Genomic DNA, 26,826 nt, shown 5'->3' on the forward strand with positions numbered 1-26,826 from the left:
TATACTGGTCTCAAATATACACAATTCTTATACCATTTTAAAGTTTTGTTTAAAATTATATTATCGGTTTTAATAAATTAATATACATTTGGGAGATCTCTTTGTGTACAAATAAGATGATGTATGACCTTAAAATTAGCATTTAATATGTTTCCATAATCCATAAGATTTTGTTTTTATATAAATAGTCTCTTAATTGCTGTATGTGAAGTGGGAATGGGAATTATATACTCCACAGGCTTTAAGAAAAGGAGAGAGGTGTAGGGTTTTTTGTAGGGTCTTAAAGGTGTAGGGTTTTTTGTTTGTTTGTGCCAGAGCATTCTTTTTTTTTGAAACAATTAGTAACGTTGAGTAACTAGAAGTCATTTTGAGAACATTAGCTTCAGAAAAAGGATCTGTGCCTTACTGAGACAATATTAAACACTTTTGTGTGTTCAAGGCTGACAAAGTAAAACATCTCTAATTCTTAATCTGTTCTGGTAGGTAAAAGTAATAGATTAGAAACTACTGTTGATTAAATCACTATTTGCATGTAAGGATTATTTATATTGTTTGAGCAGGGCAAATGTATACAAGGAAATCTCGCTTAAGTTAAAAATGAGAATCCCAAATTTTAAATGAAAGCACACATACAGACCTGTAGGGCGGAGTGTTTGCCTTACCAAGGTATCTTAGTTTAGTATAGCAAGAAAGGAAAGAAAATCTATGATGCATAGTGCAAATATGAAGGGGCATTATGAGCAGCATTGCTTTGCTGATCATGCTTCAGCATCAGTAAAACATCCCTCATTTAGGAAGCATCAAAAATAGAAAAACAAGAGACTAGGAAGAATAATAATGTAAACACACCTAACCGGGCATGAAAAGAAGAAATGGCATGAGTTAGAAATGTCAAGATTCCATAAGGCTTCTGCTCCATCAAAAATTAAGGAAGAAAAAAGATTTCAAATATGGAACTTGCATTAATCCAGTTACCACAAGTGTGTGCTCCGAGAATTGGCAAAAATTATTGCTAGGATAGGACCTGGCAAGATTGCTTTCATCATGCTGTTTTTCTTTGTTGTGTGTTGTGCCACTGAATGTATAATAGGAAGTGTGTCCTGCCATTCTGCTATGACATTTTAAAAATGGCCAATCCAACAAAAAATCTGAGGTTAGTGTACCCGGAACAACTGGTTACATTTTAATCTGGAAAAGAAAAGAATTACAGCAAGTGTTAGGGAGGAAGGAGGACATGTGGAAAGCAGCAGGTTTCAGAAATGTAAGTTTCCAAGTGTTCCAAAGCCTTGGAGATATATAGACGTGAATAAAATAACTTTACAGAACAGTGTATGCTGTAGTGGATAGCTGCATATTTTCTGAATTAGGTCAAATAAAATGCTGGATTAGCTCATCCCTACCTCAGCCACTTCAGAAAGAAGCCAGGAACCTCTTGGAGTTATCAGACAAGTAACAGCTCAACCATGACTGAAGGTGCAGCCCAGTAATCATGCACCCTTTCATATGTTTAATGTTCTCATTCCTTTCTTCCTGGGATTCTCTCTCCATCAGCTAGTTTGCCTGTGAACAGCTGAGTATTTCCCAAGGGCTGAAGAAAGCATTTACTGCTAAATTCAGGACATTGGCCCTTTTAGAATTGGGCTTGGGTTTTAGAATTCCTTGTGACAGTCTTCATTCAGGTGACATAGAAGTTGTCATAGCTTTGTCTCCTAGGTAAAATAAAACTCTCAAGACACTGGATTTGGAGTTGCCTTGATACTACCATGCTAAAATACACCACAGAGAAGCCAACTCCAACACCACTAAATTTATGTAAACCTTTAGTATGTGAGATCACTGCTAACAACATTTGTATTTGATGATGGCTACTTGCTTAAGAAGGAAGATAAATAGGAATTAAAGTGGATTGCAAAGCAATTCAGTACATTTAAATGAATACTTTTAAGTAGGAGAGCCTGGTGTGAGTGGGTGTGCTGATATTGTCCTTCTTTAAAAGGACTGGTGTAAATTAAGACCCTTGCTGTGTCAGTAAAGTAATGCTGGAAAATGTGTGCATATGGCTGAGTAATGAAATGAGTCACCAGGTTCTCTTCACCTTTTCAGTTGCTGGTCCACTGAATAGAGTTGCACAGGTATTGAAAAGCTTGGAGAAGCCCAAGCTGAATTGAAATCACAGTAATAGCAGGAGAGAGGGTAAAGTTTTCTGTAAAGATTAGGAAGGAGAACTGGTAAAGTTCTCTTCAGGACAACTATGAGTGGAGGCAATGACTTCCTCCTGTTTCTGTCTGGCAAAGTATTTTCTGTGTTGCTATATGGATGTCTTTGGTGTCTGGGTGGTCTTAAATATTGCACAGTAATTCTAAACATTTCCAGTGCATTCCCAGTTTTGGAATTCTGAAGCATCAGGTGGTGCTGGCTGATGGCCAGCAGCCTCATCCTTGTCATCAGTGACCTTTGGAATGGATCTGAATGCCACATATAAGTCTGTCGTCAATTATACTTCTGTTCCTTGCCCCTTGTTAGTTACCTTCCTATATTCAGCGCTGCACTTCCCGTTGGGACTTTATTGTGAGAACACAAACACTACTGGCTTGCAGAGGATCCCTGTGCTTGATTTGGAGTGAGTAGACAGAAGGCAAGAAGGCAGTGTTGACAGTAGGTTATGAGAGTGGGGGTGACTTAGGCACTGCAGAGCAGGCAGAGCCCTGGGAGCAGAACACTCCTGCCTTAAAGTGAGAAAAGAAAACAGGCTGGTGTTGAGAGTCTCACAGCAATGACGGGGACACATTTTTCCCCCCTTTCTTGAACACAGCTGGATGTTTTAAAATATCAAAGAAGGAAAAAAATAGATGGAGGAGTTCAGAAGTCTGTCTAAGTTTTAGGCTTAAAATTTTAGTTACTACTATATTACAGTTACTGGGTATCTGGAATACCCTCTTGCTACCTTCAAGGAAGGGTATGCAGTGGGGAAAAGGGGTATTCATTTATTCCTGGGGAGGAAAAGTGAAAACCTCCAGCTTCATGCTTAGCCATAACCATAAGCAACAAATCAGCTTTCTGCTGTCACAACCACCAAAGTGCATAAGACCTTTATTGGAACATAAGTAAAGTGAAAAGATGGCAGTCTTGTCTCAGAGAACTTTCTGAGATGGGCATCCTCTCCATGTACAAATAGTGAAACTGAGCTCACAGAAGTTCTGGGACTGGCTGTAGATCCCTTAACACAGGATGGTCAATGCTAAAATGTGAAATTATTTGAGAATGAGCTTCAGTGAGCTGCCATGGGGGTTATTTGGATGATTAAGAATCACAATGAGTAAATCTATCCCACAAAGATTTACCTAGTATCACATGACAACTTAATGGCTGTGCCAGGAATACAGCCCAGGTCTCTTGGCTTCCAGTCCAGTGACTTATGCGTGGCCAAACGCAAACATGCTGATTAATGAAAAAGCATCAACGTGGATTTTGGCAAAAGTAGGAACCCATATTATGGTTGAGATGATAAATGCCAAAAGGTTGTTAAATTCACCTCTTAAAACCATTCAACTTTACAAGTACTTTAACATATCTTAGTTGGACAAATGAGTGAAAGAGAACATATGTAAAATTCCTAATTTATCTTCTTTTATTTAGTTATTTCTGTAATTCAGGAAATTAGTCCTGCTCATCTAGAACACATTTTCAAATTAGACTGAGTTTAGAAAAAACAACAACCAATCCATTTTTTCTGTTGAGGTCTCGGTTAATTGTAAGAAATTTTATGTTCCACTGACTTTAGTAATGTCTTAGAGTTTTGGATGTTTTCCCCTTGTGGTTTGTTGTCATTTCCAGATATTTTTGGTACTCTTTGCAGAAAGCATACCTGATTTACTGTGTCTCTTTTAACTTGAGTTACAAAGTTTTAGAAGTTCAATAATAGTTTTTCTTGCTATGAAAAATGAAGTTCCTAATGAAAAAGGCTTTTATATGATGATTGATAGGTCTACTGTATTTCTGGGTTTAAAATTCACTTTGTTCATTTTTTGTAAAGTAGAATAGTGTCAATATTACATTCTATTCAGACAAGTCCACTAAAGGCACTCAGATGTCAAAATGTTTCAAAAACATATAAAAAAATAAAGAAATGAATAGAAGCTTCCTTGTTCCTTAAATTATTACTGTGTTACCCTGAACTGTAAGTGAACCCTTTTTGCTTATAAAAGAAGCAGCTGTTCATGCGATTGAAACCATGGTTCATTACAAGCTGACCTCAAATTCAGGAGTAAAACTTCCTCTATTTTACTACAACTATTCAGACGTAGACTAGAGATAAACAATAATCAAAATCAGGATGAAACTTGACTGGGAAACCCTCTATACTCTTTGGCAGAATTATAGCAGCTCTTGGATCACCAAGAGTGATATAATGTTAAATGACCCTAAAACATTCCCTTCTCAAATGCAGCAGGTCTGTGCTGCCAACTCTGTAGCAAACAAAGGCTGATTGTAATGACTCCTTAAACATAAGAGTATAGAAACGTTAATTATCACATTTTTTCACATGAAACATTTACAGAGAGTCAAGATGAAAATTGTATATTGATTTTACATTTCTTTTTGGGTAAATCATGTGATTAAAGCATATTTTCACTGTGTGTGCATCCTATTTGAGTTTCATATCTTTCCTAAATGGTTTTGCTTTTTAGCTAATTTTGCAATTATATTGGATGTAAAACTAATGAAAGTAAGCTAATATGACACTACTCTATTTTTACTGAAGATGTACGTCTAGAATAATGTCATACCATTAAAAAACGTAAGCTAAATTAATGCTCATTACTAGCCAATTCTTTTATAAATGAAGTAGGGCAGTGACATAGTGCCTTGAATGTATGTTTCTCTCTTTTGGTCTATTGTGTTTATCCCTCTTCTGTAGCCCCCTTGTTTGTTGTTGACCAATTTTGAGACACAGCAATCCTTTCTAATATTATACATGACCCATATAATGAGACTTAGGGATAAGATCTTTCACTCTTTACTGGTGTGCTATACCGAGAACCTAAGATTTGATGATTGCATATAAATAGCAGATTCTTTGTGAATATGTGTGTGTTTGCCATGATAGATTTAATTATATGGGTTTGGGGCAAAAAAACTTTGAGACAGACTGAAATACAATATGCATCATGTAGAAGCAATATTAACATTACTTGGAATTCCTCGTACTATAACTGTGTTCAGATAATTTTGTTTTGCATTCTGACCTAACTTTCTTATCGGGACCTTAAGAACTTGGTAATGGGAATGTATCTCTGGGCTTTTTAAATGCTTTATGGAAGTGTCTTAAGAAATTGCTGGGGGAGAGTGAAAAAAAGAAAAAACCTTTTCTCCTATGCTTAGAAATCTGCTGGCTGGAGATGTGTAATACTGTTTTGAGATAAGCTGATGCTGTCTTCCATTGATGGATAGTTTTCTCATACCATATTCACCCATTGAAGCACTTGTGGTGTTTGACTTCCATTAATCTGCATAAAATTTGTTGCTCTCCTTTGCCCACAATTTTGAGAGGTCTTTTTGCCAAAGATGAGATTTGTTTAAACTGTCAAATCTTTGAATATTAGGAAAGCAAAATGCATTTCTGTTGAAGTGTCATTTTGAGGGAAGGTAGCTGAAAAGCTAAAATTGTAGTTTTCTCAGAAGTACTTCCTTAAATTTATTGTATCTTTCCTCATAATGTGTGTACCGCTTGCAGTGTCTTTTACTCTATTCAGTAGAATTCCATGCCATCTTTGTCCAGGCCTATTCCCTGCCCTTCCTCAAAAAAGCCAGGAGGACACCACCTAACTTTCAGATCATGATTTTAGTAATTCCACTGTTTAGATTCATCTCATCACCTTTCAACTGCATGACATTACTCATGCCTGCTTGCCAGAGGATCAAGGATCCTTACGTGGCATCACACATTGAAGAGGTCAGAATCCCAAAAAAATGGACTTTTTTCTTTCTCCTTTTTTTTTTTCCTCCTTAAGATATTGCCTTACTGGTGCAAACTCAGCCATAGTCTAAGCAGGAAAAAAAAAGAGGAAAAGGAGGGAGGGAGACTGGACGTTTGCTTAACTGTGACCACACTGTATGACATGGAGTCATGCTTAACACAGACCACAGATGTCTATTGCAAAATATGACAGCTCTTTTCTCTCTCTGGACTCTTAGGGATGAATCTCTCATGTGTTGCATGTATCCTCTTTTCAGTTGGTCTTTATGTGGCTTGTTTTCTTCTAGCTGCCGAACTCAATCATTATAGTTGTGCTCCTTTCTTGTGTTAAAGGTCTTTACTCTTTTGGATCTCTCTTCTCTGCTTTTAAACTTCTCGTTTCTCTACTTTCAAGACAGACTTTCTGGTTTTGTTTTACTGTCTGGTCACAGTCCTACTGATTACCCATTGCATTTTTTCTGTAAGATGGATAGTATTTTAGAATTCATCTTTTAAATTATTAGTGAGTGATATTATGGTCATTAGCTAAGTATGTCTACCTTGAGTGTAATACGGGATCCTATATATCATGTCTGATATTTAGACCCAGCTGCCTTCTTTTTGAAGTGATAATCTGCAAGTACATTTACACTGCAAGTATGCAGTGCTGTTGGTCTTGACGCTGATGAATTTTTTGCTTTACCCCTATAAATGCCCTGAAATGTTTAATGATCTAAGTGATCGGGAATATTGTTGTGCCTGTTGTAGCTGAGTGTAGAGTTCAGAGTGCTCCAAAGCCAAAAGGAGCACTTGGTAGGAGTAGTGCCACCTGCTGAACCCATGTTTCCATTTCTTACAGCATCCTGGCTTATCCTATGGGTTCCCTTGTCTGCCCAGGTTGACAGTAAACTCTTCAGGTGACTGTGTGATGGCACAGCTTGTAGACAGTCTCTTCTGCTTCACTCTTCAGTCCGAGATTAATTTCATAGATTAATGTGTCATTTTAACAATTTTTCAGTGGTTTGGGTTAAAGATGAAGTGTCAGATGTAACTTTTCATTTCCTGCCTATTTCATTTTAGGGCAGGTCTTTTGGCATTATCTAATCAGTGTGATATTTTAATTCAGCTCTTGACATGTGACTCTTGCTCTAGCACGTTTCAGAACCACTCAAAATGTCTGCAGCTTAAAAATAAGAGCAAATTGTGCAAAATTGATATGAGGAAGAAAGTAGACTTTTTTTTCTCCTTTATTCCTAAAAAACAATAAAACCTGGTTATCTTAACATAGCCTAGAATGGACTCCATTTAAAAAGACAAAGATAAATGTGTTTGGAAGATGCTATTTAGATGTGGCTCGTGCAGATAAGAAACTGGTTTAAACTGTGAGGGACAGTATTATTTTAAGGGACTTCTTAATATTTTGAGACTTTGAGAAGTGGTAGATGCAAAGTTATCCACAGCCACCTGTTAATAGTAATATACATACATATGTGTACCAAACCCCAATGCTGGGTAAAGCCTACAGAGAATTTAAATAGCCGCTTTCAAAGCCGGCTGTGGAGTGTGCTGTTTGATGTCATTCACTCCCTCTCTTTTAGGGAACTTAGATGTCCCCGTGATCATATTGAATTGACTCAGGAAAGCATAAAGGGGTCTAAACATCTCCAAGGGAGGTTTTCTGTTACCCAATGCAGAGGCTGCTCATCTTGTAATGTAGTTATATTTTTTTAAAACAGAGAGTCAGAACAAAACCACCCTTCCATGACAAAAAATAAAACATCGGATGCCTTAAACGTATTAGCCTTTCAGTGCTGCCCTTGTTGTGATATTACATCGTCCGCCACATGCTACGCTGTGATTCTCTTGAAGTATTTGTTTATTTCTGCAGTGTCTGAAAGTTTGTGCTGTTGGTGTTAAAAACTCATAAGAAGGTAGCACTGTGTCTAAAGATCTTACAAGTATAACAGATGGGATACAAAGGAAGGAGGGCATTTTTATTTATTTCTACTTGCCCTTTGTTCGTATTTTGTTTTGCCCGTTCTGCTGCTTTATGTAGCTACTTTATTTTCTAACTGCTTTCTGGAGCTACTGGGCATTCTCTGTAATTGCACATAGATGCCTTCTCCCTTGTGTATCCCTTTCTTAGTCTATCACACAACTTTTATGAGTTTTTCCATTTCGTTTTACGTTTCTTCTGTTTTCACATTCATGTACAAAAATTTCTTTCAGCAGTAAAACATAATTAGGTTGTATTCTGCTTCAGACTGTTTGGTGGTCCCAGGCCTTTTGGGGAATCTCTTTCTAGCACTTAGGCTCTTGTTAAAAATGCTGCTTAGTCTGCTCTTGGTCTTGCTATGCAAAAGCCAGGGGGTCACCCTTGTGGTTAGGAAAGATGTGTCTAAAGCAAGAATGAAAACTGAGCTGTTCTTCTTCCTCCTGGTCTACTCTGTTCTTGCTAGCCACAAGATATTACAGCCTGGAACCCCTTTCACTTGGTTGCAAGAACAGTAACAGTGCGACCTACACACGCGAGTCCCCAAACACAAACACAGCCATTTGCTCGCAGTATTAGGATGCTGTTGTCTGTAAGGAGGAAAGGTTGGGGAACTTAGTCTCCTCCATGGTTGCAGAGAGGCTAAAGAAGAATGCAGATACTAGTTTTTGCAATCCAAACATGTTAATGGGGCAGATTGTTTGCAGAGGAGAACGTAAGATAAGTTCTGTTCTTGTTATTTTTGCTGCCATTTTTCTCCATAGCTATTAAACTAAGAAAATTTTAAAAATCAATGTAGTATATGAAGAAATAATGATAGCTGGACTCAAAGCTAACTGCCACTGCAGTGTTCTTCAGTTGCTACTCACGGTTTATGTCATAATCTCACTGAATGAACTCTTAAGAAATTTTTTTTTTCATTGTCCCCACTTCGTAAAACTCAGAGTATTCTCAAAAACATCAAACTGTTAATGAAGCGAACATTAATACTTTCAGAACAATTTACTAAATGAGTGAGGCTGGGAAAGTCTTATTTCAGCCCCAAGTTCAAGATCTGTGAACTGGCTTAAATCCAAAGGCTTTGACATAGTTTTTGTAACTGCGCTCATGTTGCCTTTTGTTTTTATTTGGTTTCGGGTTTTTTTAATGTTTACTTTAATCACTTATCTTCTGTAATATAAAACAGACTGCAGTGGGAGGGAACAGCGTGCGTGGAAATTACATGCAAAAAGGTTTGAAACTCAGAAGTCCTTAAAGAAACCCCAACTTCTCAACCTTTTAAATCAAAGAAGAGATTTATCAGCTATTCTACTTTACTGTCAGTATGACAAATTTGGTATGAGTCAAAACTTCTGGCTGAAAGCTCAGAACAGCAGATTTTCAACTGCCTAAAGATGCAAGTTTTGCCTTGTTGTTGATTCTTGACAGAAATCATAGTGTAAGCTCTCCTCACTTTCCTGAGACATCAAGGGATGGTGCTGGCTTTCCTCCAGCTGAGGCAATATTCCAGGGAAAGACAGCATAGCTAAGCCAGTCAGCTGCCTAAAAATGGCTGTGTTCAAAAGGAAGAAAGAGTGAGAATAGAGAATGTCTTCTCAAATGAAAAAAAAAAAGTTATTTTAATATAGATTTTTTTTGTAGATTTATTCTGACTTACTCCTAAAATGTGCCTCAACAGTTTTTCTATTGGATCCCTAGCTTATCATCCCTCTGCTGGAGGAGGCTGAAAAAAAACTGGCTTAAAGAAAAAGAGCAAAAAAAGAAAAATGAAGTCCTCTATTTTAAAAACTAACCAATCAAGCAAACAAAATCCTAAAAAAAAATCCCCCAAAAGCCCAGAAATATAAACCCATCTCAAGGAAAAACAAAAACACCCACACTAAAAATTAAACCAACAGATTTAGTCAATGAGTATCATCAAAATTTCATTCAATCTGAAAGACATCTCCCCCAAAAGCTGAGATGGGTGAAAATAGCATCAGTTAGTTTACAAATCAGTGACTTGGAGACATTTGAAATTCAGCATCTTTTAGTACCAGTTATGAAGTAATTGTTCCATTAAACCAGGAGATGAGATCAAAGAATAAGAAATTATTTGATAGGTGGCTGAACTAAAACATCTCAGTGAAGTGTGCCCTGTTTTCCTGCATGTGCTTCCCTGGGCGAACAACTTCCATGCAGCTAATGCTTTGTCCTGTATGGCTTCACTGCAGTTTGTGACTGCCTCTTCCCATTGCACATAGGAACATAATTTCCATGGAGTGACAGCAGTTCCTAGGATCACAATGATGATTTTAATTCTGTTTTCCTTCTCTAATATAGCTATATATTTCTGATGATTTGTCACTGTCTATTGGTGTTGTTTTCAAATTTATTTTCATAACATTTCAGTAGGTCCAGGCTTCTTCAGTGCACCTCTGGAACTGAGGATACAAATGCATTAAATCTTGCTCTAATGAAGGACCCAAAGAAATTGTATTCAGCTGTAGTTCTCTCCGCTTTGCTAAGATTAATGAATTTCAGTGCTCAAAAGGCCAAGTCTGTGTTCACCACAAGCAGGAAACCCACAGGTGGGTGCCTTTGTCAGACAGGAAAACAGAGTCTGGTGAAAATAGCTTTGATATGTGTGGTCACCAGGTCAGCTCTAGTATGTTATAGTAAAGCTTGAATGGATAAATGGCAACTGTAATGTGTGTGTGTGTGTAGTTTGTTTTCCAGATACTCTCAGCATCTCTGGTTTATGCAGAGGTCCACTATTGTAGTCACCTGTGGGCTACTCTTCCCTCACTCCCCCACACCCCATACTGTCAGCATTCTTTGAGTGGGGAGGTGGGTGTGTTGGTGGTGTGAGGTTGGATATGTGAAAAGACTTAGACCTTGGTGGCATTGGGACCAATTTATTTTCTTTGGGATTTTTTTTTTAATTGGAGGGGTTTTTTTTGCCATTTCTCTTTGGTCTTTTGATCCTGAAATGATTTGATAAAGGTTTAGCCTCTATAACACTTTGTTTCTCCTGGCACATCCTAAAAATCAACAGTCTTTGAAAAAATATTCTAAACAGAACTGAAAGTTCCCCCATAAGCTGATGGCAGAATCTGAAGATGTATTGTTTGTGTGCCTTATGATAACAGTAGTGACAAACAATTAATACTTGGTGAGTACAGTCCAGGATTTTAAAATAAAACAAAGTATTTAGTGAAAAAACAAAGTGAGCACCACCTTTACACAAGATAATAATTGGATAAAATTAACAACAGTCCTTGAGGGCTAAAATTCCACATTAAGTGGGCTAAACATCAGTTTTGATGTAAGTCTCTTCCCACAGGGGAGGCTTCAGAGGGTGTACTTCAGACACACCTGCCCTGAGTTCTTCTCCCTTGGTAGGTGTAGGCTGTTCCATGTGCTGACTACTTTGACTTTGATTTTCTGTCATCTGAATTTTCATATATGCTGCTGGTCATCTAGAGGCCTTGTGTATTTGAGATGAAGCCTGGCCAGCAGCTTCAAGCCTCGTTAGGAAAGGATGGATGAGCGAGGGATTGACAAACAATACAGCAGCATAAGCCTTTGTTTCTTAGGAAACCAAGCTAAAATCCTGAATTTGGAGAGTGTTTCAGTATCTGCTCAAACCTGTGTCTTAGAAGGGACTTGAAAACACTATTACTTTCTGGGTTTGTCTTTTCTTGCTGTATTTGTCTGGTTTTCGTGTTGCCTTATATTGGATCGTACAGAAATATGCAAATTTAATGAGTTTAAGGTACCTTACAAGCCTCTCAATCCATCTTTTCAAACATTGGCTTAGAAAAATTAGAAAAGTCATGTCGGAGCATAGAACCTTGAATGCTCAGTCAGGTGGTACTGGATTCTGTGACTTCTTTTGTTCCATTTAACCCTAATATCAAGCTCACTCAATAGGACAGAAGAAAGAGTTCATGGGACAATCCATCAGCTTAAAAATGGCAGGGGCATGTTACCTCTCCCTGCCTTTCCCATTAGTGGCTGAATGCTCCCTCTTGCACCCCCAGTTTGTGTTTTAGTAGAGATTCCTACTCCTGTTGCATTAAGGACATGTGCCTTGTTCAGCATCAGCCAATGTCAGTGACACTGAAGTTGGTGCATCTGCACAGTTGGGCATAATTTAGCACAAAGATAAAGCTCTGATGCTCAAAGCAGGATACTAGTGATACTCATGAGGGACTGTACATTCTCAACACAGTTTATTATATGTGTATGGCACTGATTTGACTATAGCAGTGGAGAGTTTTTTCTATTTTAAATACTCTTTCAGGCAATAGCTGTGTAAAAGGTACATTGAAATCTCAGAGAAAGTTGTTTCTTTTTTTTCCTAGAAGATTAAACCTTGGACCAGAATTTAATAAATCTGGTTTCTGTGACCCCTGACCTGTTGGATGAGAGTGAGCAAATCATTTTATCACCCTGTGCTTGTTGCTTACCTAGTTAAGTCTGTTCATATGCACTGAAGCTAGATATTTTTACACACCTAAGCCAAGAGTAAGAGTGTTTCCTTAGAATATGAGATGGCTTAGTCTGATGTGACATTTATCTTCACTCATCAGAAGTGCAGTCAGTGGGGAGTTACCCAGATCTTTGTTCATGAAGATAAATGTCAAATGATATCTATCTACATTCTTATATAGTGTCTATCACCATGGTATCTGAATGCCTTCCAAAGCAATAATGTACACAAATTAGACCTCAACCAGTCAGCAAATTATCATCATAAAGATGTCACTGACAATTTTCTGGCAGTGGCTGTTTGGATCGAATCTTTCCTGTTTCCTTTCATTCTGTAACAGACAGCAAGGGATAAGCTTGTTTAATTATTGGGAGGGGAGGGTGGAGAGGATTTAAAAAGATAGGCTCGGACAGTATGATGGAATACTGAATTCATAATAAATTCTTTCTTTCACCTTCCTTCTAGTTTCCTTTTCTGCCCAGGAGGCTAAAGACATGTTCTCTCTTCTAAAGTCAGTCTAGGAGTAAGCACTGCCAACAAGGCCAGGTGTAATTTAAAAATATTTATGCATTGTCAGTTCTGGAATTAATCTTTCTTAATTGAATTGACACGAACTCATGTCTGCAGGTAATGTAAACTGTCAAACACTCTGCCAGTGACAGCATGTTGGTCAGGGTGGTGAAGCTAATGAGAGATCTAAATTATGATGGAATATCTCAGTGTTGGCTTTGGAGCCTGGTGTTTATAAATGCATTAGTAACATCACATTAACTACAGGCTACAAACTCCGGGGTTCAGAAGAGCTAATTATTTGTTTGCAGTTTCTAAAAGAACTGGAGATGAGAGTTGTACCTCGGAAACACTTTAGAAGTGTATTTGCTGCAGTGAAATTTCTTTTCCTTGAAATGCATGTAATGGAATTTTTAAACATAATATATTTCATCTGATAAACAGTGCTTTTATAGTCTGGAGATAGTGTTTTAAAATACACATATCAAAGCATTTATCAGTGCTGTTTAGGAGGGTCTTACCCATTTCCACTGACAGCTAGATCAAGTCTGCAGTTACCTGTTAGCAGAGCCCTTATCACAGTCTGATAATGATGCTTTCCTTCCCTTCCCCTCATGGCAAAACAAAATTACTCTTAGCTTTCTAAAATCCAGAGAGTGCAGGGAGCATACTGTGTATGTGACAGAAATAATGGATAACGCTTCTGTTGAAGGAGGAAAATTAGCAGAGAAGCCTTTGCTTGCCATAGACAACTGTTCATGAGGATTTCCCAGGATCTTCCATGCTTGGTGAAGCATCACAGGCTCTGCGTGATGTGCTCAAGGGTGAGGCTGCAGACAGTTTTTACTGAGAGGAGGTAGGAGCTGATGAATCCGCAATCTGAATGATCTGTCCTGATGAGTACTTGCTTATGAGCCCTCGAAAATACTAGTGAGTATGAAAGTGGTTTCTGTGCCGATTTAGAGTTCAGACCCTCTTTACTGCATGCAGGCTGAGCTCAGGGGAGATTTACCATTCTTAGTGCAAACAGGATGCTGATTAGGTTTTAAATAGTAAGGTTTTTATCTTGATGTAGATGGGCCATAAAAGAAGACCTAACGGATAATAATGGGTCCAATGATCCATTCGTCCAAGAACTATGCTCTGAGGTAGAGCCCTGGGCACAAGAAGCTAAAATGTTTGACTATCAGTTTGATATTGGGACAGTCTGCCTGTGGGTTTAAATGCGGGGCAAGACCCAAAGGATCCCAAGAGTCCTTTCTAGCCTTTTTACAGGTAGGATTCTGAACTGATAAAAATTCCCTTTCCAAACTCATGGATGTCCTAGGAGAACTAATGAACATAGTTTACCCCTTTTAGTCTTTTTCTTACAACTTTTTTCAAGGGACAAGATAATCCATAGTAAAAGTAGGTATCCTAGAATTTCACTGGCTTTGGTTTGTTTTAGAATAAATTATTTTCTGAATAATTGGTCATAGTAATTCAAGGCTGGGTTAGATGATGCCTTGAGCAGCCTGATCCAGTGGAAGGTGTCTCTGCACATGGCAGGGGGGTTGGAATTAGATGATATTTAAGGTCCCTTCCAACACAAACTATTCTATGATACTATGATTCTATGAATTTGACATAAGTTCACAATTGGAGTGTTTATAACTTTTGAGAGGTACTACACAAGAATGTTGACTTAGCATATGCTGTCTGTTACAAAGAAGACCCTTCCAGTTATCACATCAGAGTGCAGAGAAGTGAAGGAAGGATTTTTCTGGGTAAGTGAACGAAACCAGCTACAGTTTGAAGTAACCTGGCTTGCTATAAGATGGGAAAAGGGAGATAGTGTAGTAAAGGTTAAAGGATTAGTCTGCTAATCACTTCAAAACATAGTTAAGGATTTCCTTACCTACTGTGGCACTTCTTTCTGTGGATGGTTTACATAATGAAAGCACAGAATTGTTTGACACATTTGGAGGAAATGCTGATTGAGTTTAGCCATGCAGCTCTTTGTACTCAGCAGGTATGTATCATGCTATCAATGTTATTCTTTGCATCTTATGCACCAGAATTGCTGCTCAAAGACTGTGTTGGGAAGTGAAGGCTCTGCAGGTTGTCAGAGTAATGTGTGGCTGAAGAGTTGCAAGGGAGCCGAGTCTGCTGCCAGAAAACACAATCAGGGAACCTGGTCAGGAGCCATTCTTCTTCTCTGCTGATGATTCTCTGGTATCATTAGGACTCCATTGCTTATGAGTATTATGAGTAACAATACCACAGGCTGATGGTTGTTAGGTAAACTCCTTCTCTCCCTTAAATCCTCCCCAAACCCTACATCCCTCCTTGAGCTGCTTAGTGATTCTATGTCCTGTGCCAAATAATTTATTTTAATGGGGTAATTCTGAGTTATGAGTTAAGACAAAGAAGTTTAGAATTGAGTTTCCTTTAAGACATACCATTTTGTTCTGAAATTGGTTAAAACTACTTGTCTTTTTCAGACGTAAATCTTCTAAAGAGATGTACTTACCTGAAGGAACTAAGAAACAGAAGCAAAATTTTAGGTTTGTGAGTTTTACTTTTGGCTGTCAGGTATTATTAATAACAGATTATCCAACACCACAATGAAGGTGTTAGCTAATGTACACTGACATCTGTAAGGGCAGATCTGCTTTGTGGTGGAAAACGCATTGTATGTAAAGAGGAGAAAGGCTCTTTTTTGGTGTAACTGTCCAAGTGGCGTTACATTTATGAGAAACTTGTTGTTCTGTGGTCTTTCTTAGTTAACAGTCATGGATGAGCAATGTAGATTTTTGGAAAAGAAGAGTCCTTTGATAGCCCTGTTGGAGTGGGTCCAGAGGAGGACTACAAATATGATCACGATCTGGGGATGTTCAGCCTGGAGAAGAGAAGGTCCCCAGGAGACCTTATTATGGCCTCTCAATAGTTAAAGGGGGTTTATAAGAAAGTTGGGGACAGACTTTTTAGCAGGGTATGTAGTGAAAGGACAAGGGGTAATGGATTTCAACTAAAAGGGGGTAGATTTAGATTAGATATAAGAAAGATGTTTTTTACGATGGGGGCAGGTTGCCCGGAGAGGTGGTAGATGTCCCATGTCTGGAAACATTCAAGGCCAGGCTGGATGGAGCTGTAAGCAACCCAATCCAGTTGAAGATGTCCCTGCTTATGGCAGGAGAGGTTGGACTAAATGGCCTTTAAAAGGTTCCTTCCCACACAAACCATTCTATGATTCTATGATAGCAGTCTACAGAAGCTGTCATGTTCACTGCATAACGTTATTCTCACCAGATCACTCCAGTGTTTTTTTTCCTCCAGGAAAATAAATAATCGGTGTTTTTCCTAATATATCTTCTTACAGCGTTACAAAGCCTGAGAATTCTGTAAAGCCACATTATTACAAGGCAATGGCTCATATGGCATAATTCAATATACTGCTAATTTGTCTGCTATTATTTTGATTCCTTCCCTGTTGCTCCTCTTGTCTATGTAATACTAACAAAGATTAAAGACTTTTAGAACTAGCTTATAGGAAAAATGCTGACTTGATAAGACTACAGTTCACCAAGATCTCTGCACCTATGTCTTCATGTTAACACTTGGCTTTCACATTAGAGTTCATTCTATGGTGTTGTGGCTGCCAGCTATTTCCACATGTTTTTTCATTGTTGTCTTATGTGTGGACATGTTAAAGTAGACCTGTTTATTATATTTTGACTGGTGTTTCATCTCATTCTCATAAGGCCTAGATGATTTTTCTGTTTTTCTGTTAAAATTACCGTAACTTATATTAATCATTGTGAGTGATAGTGTGGGTCAGGTCTTTTATATTCATACCATTGAAAATGTTTAGTTCTCCCTTAATCCTGGACATATGAACAATGAAAAAATAAATTAATAATAGTAAAAAAAAAAGGACTAGAACATAAATAAGTAACTAATTCCCCTGGCCTTGTCTCTGTGAATCAATAGAAACTGTTTCTACCTTGTGCAAGGCTAGGAGTAGCTTATTTGGTTGGAGCTACCGCTAGAGAGACCGCTTCTGATTCAGGGTAAAATGTAATTGCTTCATTATGCATAAAAGAAAACATAAGCTCATTGGGCTTGACATTTCAGTTGAGGTGTTTGTACTGCAAAGGTAAGACTGAGTTGGAGACTTGCTGAGTTGAAGACTTTTTCCCATGCGCTCCAAAAGGGACAAAGAACAGATGGGTCGTTAGAACTGATGCTCACAGCAGAACTCTCCCATGATCTGGCAGGCTGAGCCTTCTTTTGCTGTGCAAGACGGGTTTGGGTTTCCAACCCATTTTTTTTTTCTCTACTTATTGCCCTGAGAGCACAAGTTTGTTTCCAGGGTCTTTTGCTAGTTTGGGAGCAGGGGATGTAAGGTCCTCTTTCATTGCTTTGAGGGATTTCCATTCCTTTTTCCTTTAATTTGCTCCTCCCTGTTAATCGCATGAGAGAAGCTTAGCGTGTTAAGTGAACAGATAATTCTAGGTCCATGTATATGAGCAGGAAGAATTCAGATTTGCATGAAAATGTGTATTCCTCAGGTTAGACCTTTACATTTGGAAATAAGCTCTTTTCAGGTCTATTTTCCCTCCATTGTTATGTGTTTTATTTAATGTGAATGGTGGATGTTTGGGGAGGGACAGAGGTTTGTTTGACTATTCAGACTCATTGGCAGGGTTTAAGTTGGCACAGCGTGGGGCAGAGCAAGATGAGTGTGGACATCTTATTTCTAATTAAAAACGCATGCACATATATTTGTGCAGTTGAAGTAAAAATAAGTCCCTTCTCAGAGCTGATTGCTGCTACCGCTCTACTTTTGTGTGTGTGTGTGTGCAATTGTGTGTTTCCAAACTCACAGCACAGTGGGATCACCCCATTTTGTTACAGGTTGCTTTTAAGGCAAGAACAGAACAAAAAACTAGAATAGGTGCCCAGTGACAGAGCCCTTCTGTGGTAACATCAGATGAAGATCTCGCCAGGTGTTCTGAGTTCCTTTTGTTCTTGCAGAAATACTTGTCTCAGCTGCGTTTTCTTCTTTCTTAATATTCTAGCTGCAGCAGTTGCACATTTGTAGGGTGTGTACAGTGCAGGCTTTTGCAGGAGGGCGGGTGGGTTATGTGGTAGAACATGTGTGTTGTGGGCTGGACGGATCTGATGGGACAGGATTAGTTTTAGAAGTTTAATTAGCTGCGTCCTACTCCAAAGTGGGAACTCCTCGGCCTTGATAAAAGCCCTCTGCAGTGGATCTCTGCCCGGCGAGGCAGTGCCAGGGGTCCCGAGCAGGAGCTCATTGCGGGGTCCCCGTGGTGCTGGAGCCTCTGAAGGCCAGGGTCTGCTCCTTGCAACCGAGAAGCGAGGGAGTAAGGCTGAAAGGAAGGCGCTGACTGACTGTGCCACCAGTGGTCAGCCAGAGAGCTGTCTGAACAAACAAATGCTAATTATGTTAGCGAAAACAGAGGCTTTGGGTAGCCAGGAGTAAAAGCAGAGCAGATGCATCTACAAAATACTTCTGCAAAGTTTCTCCCCTTGAAAGCAGGATGTTGTCTTTTGAGTGTTAGGGAATCTGGTATTTTGGTGCTGAAGCCTGATGCTTTTTTTCTCCAAGTCAGTGATATCTGACCTCTAAAGTTTTGCTACTAAGTAGACTTTTCATTTTTTTTTTAGCATAAGTTAGTGTCTGTCTTTTACATTTAGTGTAAGTGTTGGGCTTCTTAAAGGATTCTTTATCTCACCTGATAAGTTGTCACACTTGCAATGTCCATCCCTATTTTTGGTACATGTGTGGACAAGCGGCTAAGAAGTTTTTTGGTTACTTTGTTTTTCTTTATTTATTTATTCTTATTTTATTATTTATTTTGCTTATTATATTTGTAATCCTGTGAGCAAATAAATTCTTCTGAAGGTCGTTCCTGTGCAGCTGATGTATTCTTGTCTCTCTAAGTCTGCCTGCAGTCCTGAAACAGAGTCTTTAGGAACCTGCTGATGACTCAGTTTGCAAATATTTTGTGTGATGACTCCGTCAGCTTAAGATGTTCTTCTCAAGGGCATAACCCATGATTTCTTTCCACACAGCGTGGTATTATGTTTTGAAGTAAATAAGAGAATATTCCCACAACGAAAGAAAAATTAGAAAGGGTGTAGGAGTAGGCTGGTCATGTTTCCTTTTTTTCTGATTTTCTTATTGAGGGGCATGGTACTAAATGGGAATATATATCTAAAGTTAGCAATGCCATCAGTGCCAATGCATTGTGAAATCAACGGTGACTCCAAAGCTAGTCCATGAGAATTAGAGGTCGCTTTGTGTTATTTTATCCAATAACCCGAGTAGTAAGAAGTGTGCACTCAAGCCTAGAAAACTTGGGAATTCTGCAAGGAAGGGTATCTCTCAGAGCTGTGAGTGCATAGTCCTGCTCCCAGTTGCACAGCGCTGTCCGTGAGAGGAACACTGTTCTGAGTGTGGGATCCAGTGAGTATAAGAGCTAGAGTGTTCTGTAATGTTGTACTAATATGTAAATGCAGGGAGGTATTACAGCTTTTGTTTGTTCTTATTAAAGCAAATAATATGGTCTGTCAGCGTGTTCCAACACTGATCTAGAATCTGCACTAAAGCGTCTCTTTTAACCTTTGGCAATTTTTTTGGCCTTTCATTTTGTAGGTTTTGAGGGGGAAGAAGGAGTCTTCATGTGTGCACATGCATGGTTTTAATATAGTCCTTAAAGAAAGGCATCTGATTTATATGTTCTCTACCTCTCTGTAGCTTACTTTAGATACTTGTTATATTCTTGTTATTCTGCCACTTTCCAGGCTAGTGCTGACCTCTTAAGCTCTTCTTGTACAGGAGCCCTTATCCTTGGATTACTTTCACTGTCCACATTTGACTCTTTATTCATTTATAATGTGCCTCTTTTTTGAGACCTGTAACAAAATGAAATATGAAGTTTGACCAAAGGAGGATTATGATTGATACAGCACTAACATATTATGGTTTATTAATTGTTCATTGTTCCCTCTTTGCTGATGCCTCTATCTTTATTATTTCTCCTAATTGCTGTTTCATATTGAGCTGATCTCAATGGCAGACCCAGCAGAGGACACAGCTGTGTGAAGGGGTCCTGATGGGAGTTCTGCTGCTTAGGTGCAAACCTACAACTGTTCCATTACTGCGTAACAACAGGTGCACTTAAGGTTTATATAAACTCTCTAGTCACTCCTAGTTCTACGTCTCTTCCTTTCCGTCTTCTTACGGCTGAGCAGGTTGGCACCTCACCTTCATTGTGAACAGAAGTTTCAATATCTCCAAAGGTGTGGGCTGAAGGTGGTAGGCAGTCTGAGGGTACAACCAGCTGCAGTGTAGAATGCCCACATTTTCTTTTAGGAGATAGTTGTGGTTCATTTTCTGTTTTATTACCATAATTGCCTAACAGTGACAGGAATTACACAGGAGACTGGAAGCATAGGTGCAGGTAATTTCTCTGCCTGAGAGGTTTAAGCCAAAATCTGCTGCCTGGTTGAGCGTGTGATTACTGATGCAGTGTTAGTGGGAACGCTTTCCAGCATGGTGGTTGTGGTAGTAGCACTGAAGGGAATGGAAGGGAGGTGGTTTGTTCTGCACATCCCGAGTGGGTGCTGACATTCTGTTGCAGCCCTGAGCTGTGGGGTGTAAGGCATGCTCTTGGGCTCATGTAAAATGGTGCTGTAGGCTCATTGTCTCTCACTGACCTCTCTCGGTAGCTCCCCTAACAGAATTCAGCAAGACTCTCTCCCTTCTGTGCTGCCATGGTGGATCTCTTTGAGGTGGCTGGCAGTCCTACTGTTCCTTTCAAGGTGTCTGTGTGTCTCCTGCTGTGTGCTGAATGCCCTGGTGCTTTTTGCTGCTAGTCCTGACGTCTTGTAGATCTGGGAAAGGAACAGAACTGCCATGGAGTCATTCATAAGCAATTATAATGCACTCAGAGTTCTTTATTAGCTTCAGGGAAGTATGTTTTTTCCCTACTGTGTTCCTCATCTTGCACTTGTATAATGAATGGATTTCATCTCTTAGCCACAGCAAAGGTTACAAAGGGTAGCTTTGTGGTCAGAGCGTGGTCAGACTCAACAGATATGATGTGTACTCTCATTTCTTTTCTCCGTATGAATTCTTAATACCTGCTGCACACAACTCTGAGCAACAGCAGGTCCTGTGTAAAAAGGTGAGTGCTGTTGACTAGCTGAGCTGGCATTGGCACAGGATTCAGCCCTGAATCCTGCAATCTCGCTCTTTGGTACTGCTTTCAAGTTGCTAGAAACTTTGGAATTTGGTGGCATGAAGTGGAAATCCTACTTATACAACAGCATTGAAGCCTGTGGGGACCAGACTTGGAGTCACTTCCTCTTTGAGCGTAATAGGCAGGTTCCAAAGGTGCTTATAGCTGCACCTTCCAAATACACTTAGAAGCAATGGATTTTGATGGGACTGTGTTTTCCCTTAACTATTAAATATATCTTGTTGTTAATCTCCATATACCAGATGCATTTACGTTACAAGTGAAACAGAAGTGCTGGAAGGACTTGGTGAACACATGAGACTTGGGATGTCATCTTGTGGTTGTTCAAAGAAATGCAAGAACAGTGTGTAGGTGTCAATGAGTTTACTGCCACTTTATTTTATGCTGAGCTGGCTTAGGTGCAAATTTTTCTTCTTGTGCTACATGATGATTCTTTCTTGAACAACCTGTCTGCTTGTAAAGTACATGACAGTAGCTGTTAACCTTCTTACAGCCCATTCCAGTAGTCAGGGTTTGGGGTGACTACGGCAAGCAATCAAAGTCGCATGCTGCTTGAATGCCTGAGTGTATTGACTGTGGCTGCTGTTGTTTGAATTTACATGATGTCAGAGACAGGATGATGCTGTCATACTGCTGGCAAGTGACATACTGCTGTTATTTAGCTATTTTTGTTAAAAGCACTTTAGTTTAGTTTTAGCCTTTCCGTGGCTGTTACAGCATGCTACCATCTCATGTCTGAATGACACACAGGTGCAAGGAAGGTACCATCATCAAACATTTTATTTTCCCAGAACAGAGAAGTTACTTTAACCCAGATTATTTGGGGACCAACTGAGGATGGTGTGCTGAGGACTTACTGATAGAATGCGGCTGAACTGGTCCCATCAGCTCACAGGCCAAAGTATTTGTCAGCTTATCAATTTAGGCAAAGCAAACTCACAGGAGGAAGAATTCCTGGGGTTAAGTAATTCCCTGTTATAAGGAAGAGCGTTATCAGGTACATACACATTCTACTCTTCTCTTCTGTGGCTTCATAGCATGTTTGCTGGGAACTGGAGCAGTACAGAGCTGTCCTGGCCAGTGACCATCCCCAGTAGCCAGTGCAGAATACAAGCTGCCTAAAGTTGTTTCCTACACAGGGCTAAATCCTTGCTAACTGTTTGAACTAGGCAAAAAGCTATCGTATGTTGGAGTCACGCACAGCAGCTGCACCACAGATTACAGATTTCACTAGCATTGTGTGCAAATATTAATGATCACATTTTCTTTCTTGTGAACACATGTTTTCTTTTGTTTGTTACTGGAGCAGGCTGAGAGACAGAATGGCTTCTCAGACTTTTCAGGTATGTTTTTAATAGCATTGCCTAATTGTAGTGAAACCCTCAAGCCTCTGCATGCTTGGACAAAAAGGCATCTGGAAGTGGGTGAACTCAACTCAGAAGGGCAGTACCTGCCACTCTTCAAATGCTGGGTGAACAGGCCTGCTCAGATCTCTACTCCATTTCATAATTGTTTTCTGGGGAATGCTCTTTCAAATTAGATGCTTTCTAATTACAACACTTAGAAGCAACACACTTTCTTGTCTTACAGGGAAAATAAGGCTGCTGTGATTTTTACCGTCTGTCAGATTTATGGCATTGAGGCAAATTTCAATAGCGGATGATCAAACATTAGCTCATGCAAATTGTCAGTTATTTCTGGAGTGCTGTTTCATTATTAGTGAAGGGACAATCTATCTGATTAGTTCCAGCTCTGAGCTCTTGTTCATAGGTCAAGATGCTTGAGAGTTGAAAAAATAAGGGTGGTGTTATCTTTTTGACAGGATAACTGCTGCTTGCACCACTCTAGCCGATGGGACTTCACATTCTGGAAATCATTTTATGTGATACCTTCGCCTTGTTCAACAGAATTAAGTCAGTATAATTTACTTATTTTGCCTGACAAGCGCATGTTTATTATACAGTACGGTATTATAAGAAAGTTTTAAGTACCACAAAACACAGTGACAAAGATTTCTCAAGACTAATTCATTCTTGCAGTTATTTTTGTCATGTTTTAAAGACAGCTGAGGTTTTTATCCAGTCAAGAGTAGGACAGTCATATAAAATGCTGATTTCAGGTTCTGCTGCAGACTTCTTAGATTTCAAGCACTAGAGAATATTCAGGGAGATGTGTCTGCTTTGGCCCTCTATCAAAGTGAGGTGGAATCCCAGACTATAACCTGATTTTCAGTGCAGATTATATTTTACTGTGCCTGGGGAGAGGAGACAGGCTAAATTAAATACTTCCCATGTGCAGATCGGATTTCAAGCAAGGGTTGAATCTGTGTTGTGTATCCTCTTCTGTTTTGATTCAAGATCATCTCTAAATATATATAAATATATTCAAGATCATCTCTAAATATATATAGTGAAACTGCTCAACAAATTTCATTTCTTTACTAATTTCCTAATTAATGAAGGAATTCATTAGGACTTTGTCCAGGAGCATTTCCTCGTTCTTCACTGTAAAGATAACAATAAAATACCTTAAGCTCCAGACTTGTGGCATTACACCCTCTGATAGACACTACACAATACCTAATGCATTGTAGTTTTGCAATAGATAAAGAAAACTGGAAACTTGCATTTTACTTGTGGATAAGTTTATTTAAACATCTGCAAATTAGTAAACAGTATATTATTTATTTCTATGCACATGCATTTGTTGTTAATATACATACATAGCATTGTCAAGTCTACAGTACAGTAACTAAGAATTTTAAGCAGCATGGTGCTGAAGAATTTTCTAGAAGCAATGTTTGACCCTTCTTTGATTGCACTGTGAGGTTTCTTTGGTATACATAAGTACTGCTTGTTTTTCGTTAAGTTAAAATGCAGAGTTTCAAAGTGTGCCCAATAGAAAGGAATTCTCAAAAGGAAGTATCCATTAAAAAAAATAGAGATAGCAATAGCAGGAAGCCTCCTGAGTGATTTTTACGAAAAGTCTAGTTTAAAAGCAAGAAAGTCAGAACTTTACCATGTGTAGTTACTACTGAAGTAAAAAAATGTGCATGGAACATGAGGGAGTTTATCCTTTGTTTTTTAAAAAACCCTGTCATGACCCCTTGAACCTTGGGTAACCTCGGTTAAATTCTTACTTATCTATTTTACAGTTCCAAATACTAGCAGATAAAAAGGACGCAGAGCTTTGCTGAATTTGGTCCACAGCCTGAGGCAAAACTTCTTTACTATTTAAAAAGATGAGGTAAAAAAAAAGTCTTCTTTAAATTGGTTTCACAATCTTCATTGACAAATAGTTCTGTTAGGGGAAGAAACATTTCAGGTAAAAAGCTGTACACAAAATACTTCAGTGTAGTTTTGTAAGAGACATTTGAGGTATTAAAATGGATCAGAATATATCCAGGGTATGGTAATTTCAGTTAAAATACAGTAAAATGAGCAAGATATTTCAGATTGAAGTACATTGAAATCCAGACTGTAGACTATCTATTAACTATTTTTAATTGTGTAGGTTATTAACACTTCTAAAGCACTCATTTGTTGCATCTTCAGTTAATTGGTTAGTTTTAACATATTTTTTAATTGTTTCTCAATAAAAATCAGTTGAAATTGTTTAGCTATATATTGTTTAGCTAGTGTTATAATACCTATCTTCCTGCTAAATCTGAGTTGGTAGGATCTCTTGTCTGAGTAAGGAGTGTATACTGTTGATTAATCATACATAAACTACCTTCATACCACAGCTGAAGAACAGTAACATTTAAAAGTTCTTACCGGCAATGAATAGAGGAGTACTGCCACAAATAAGAATAAAATCAGCAAGATGATAAGGCCTATGAAGAGCCACTTAAACCTGCGCCACACAATAAATTTCATTGTCTTGCAGGGATTTGTAAACCAAAGGAAGGAAGTATCCGGTCGGCTGCATTTTGAAAGAAACAAGTATTACTCATACTATAAAAACCAAGGAATACTTAAGGGTGAGAGCATAATGCATTAAAACACTCCGGTTCAGAGGCTGAAGAAAACACAGGTAGTTTTGTAATGTAACATAGCAGTTTCAGTAAACATGTGCCATTAATACTGAAACCACCTTGCATTCTACCCTTATGCTTGCAGAAGGAAACAAGTCTGACTTCTATAAATAAAATTTTGCAAAGGATAATTGATGCCTAATAGATCCTTTACTGCATGCAGATTTTGTCAAGAACTGTAGTAGCTAGATGTCATATGCTTCTCAAGCTAGTGAGAGAAAATTATCTTACTTTGGTAGATCTAGTTTGGGGTTCATGTTGGGCTCGTCTCTTCCTTTACCAGCTGGCCTTTCCTCAGCTTCTTTTTCATTGACAACTTCCAATGTCATTTCAACTTTGCCCTTCAGAAAACATGCAACAAGAGACAAGAATCTTCTTAAAACGGCACTAATAGCACTTGTTTGGTACTTACAAAGCAGAGTTTGGGATAGGCTGTGTGTGTGTCTATGTGGTTTCCATTTCCTTCTCAACATTTACTTATTTCTGCACTATGACAGTCTTGCAAAACAGTATCGGAAAATGAAAAATAGAAAAAAAAAAATGCAGTACATAAAATGGTTCTGCTAGTTCATTTGTAGTTCTAAGTTATACACTTTTTTCCCAATTTAGCAAAACAAAATCTTCTTTTCTTTCAAGTGCAAAACAAACACAATTCTTCTCTTCTTTCAAGAACAACTCAAAGACTGCATCTTTCCCAAACAAATAAGCATCTCATTTTTTATATTGCTGGGGTTGACAGATATTGCAGAATATTTTTCCGCATTTATTAAATTACACTAATAAAGTTTAGAGGTAAAAGCATTAGAAAGAAGAAGCAGAGACAACTGAAAGGATTAATATTCTAGCAAGTGATAAATAAGCATTTGTATTCTTCATATAACAATCTGAAATGCTTTAGGTATTCTGATTGCCCTCAGAATCATGAAGCTAGTCTGCGTTCTTGGTATATAAATCATATTTGCTGTGTACAAAAATACTTTGGATTTAAACCTTTTTACTTAAGTGTTTAATGCATTTAGGACATTAAGCAATAACATGATAAATTCATTCACAAAATAACTCTATTGGCTACTTTGGCAAGATAACACGACTCAATCTGCTGCCGAAGTCCTTCAAGTATTAGAAGGTTTAAAAATAAATTCAAGTATTAAACTCACTTTAAACCAAAAAATTGCTGATGGAGAAAAATACCTGAAATTGTGTATGGAATGTTCTATTTACTCCTCCTCTGTCTATCCACTGAAAGCTAACAGCTAAGTGTGGAAATCTTTGCAGTCTTTCTTTATAATTTGGAAAGCAAGGTGAGCATGTTTTAAGTACTTTTTAAAGAAGTAATAATCATACCGCTAAAATACGGGAGCCATCCTTTTCGACAGAACATGGCCACCATCCTTTCATGGATTTCTGTTCAAAGAGAGAGGTGGTCCTTGGAGCCTTCTGAGAACTCTCTGCCTTGTATTCTGGAATCATGTCTAAATTGCACTTCTCTGGAACTTTTGCTGGAATGATTGTTTTATGTAAATCAAGTTCCACAAAGCCTAGAAGGTGGATAAAATAAATAAACATTGTGTGATACAA

General features: G+C 38.5%; 1 protein-coding gene across 2 annotated transcripts in view; it reads right to left on the reverse strand.

Moving 5' to 3' along the window:
• Nucleotides 1-23,726: 23,726 nt before the first annotated feature.
• MYOF (myoferlin) overlaps nt 23,727-26,826 on the reverse strand; it is a 68,913-nt gene continuing 65,813 nt past the window's right edge. For both annotated transcript variants that reach the window (XM_054071578.1, XM_054071577.1), the window contains 4 exons: nt 26,593-26,786; nt 25,480-25,589; nt 24,989-25,136; nt 23,727-24,512 (listed from right to left, as the gene is read on the reverse strand). In XM_054071578.1, coding sequence (XP_053927553.1) covers nt 24,477-24,512; nt 24,989-25,136; nt 25,480-25,589; nt 26,593-26,786 — 488 coding nt within the window. In that variant the 3' untranslated portion in view covers nt 23,727-24,476. The remainder of the gene's footprint in view (nt 24,513-24,988; nt 25,137-25,479; nt 25,590-26,592; nt 26,787-26,826) is intronic.

This window comes from Cuculus canorus, chromosome 7 (genome assembly GCF_017976375.1).
Source record: "Cuculus canorus isolate bCucCan1 chromosome 7, bCucCan1.pri, whole genome shotgun sequence".
Classification (NCBI taxonomy): domain Eukaryota; kingdom Metazoa; phylum Chordata; class Aves; order Cuculiformes; family Cuculidae; genus Cuculus; species Cuculus canorus.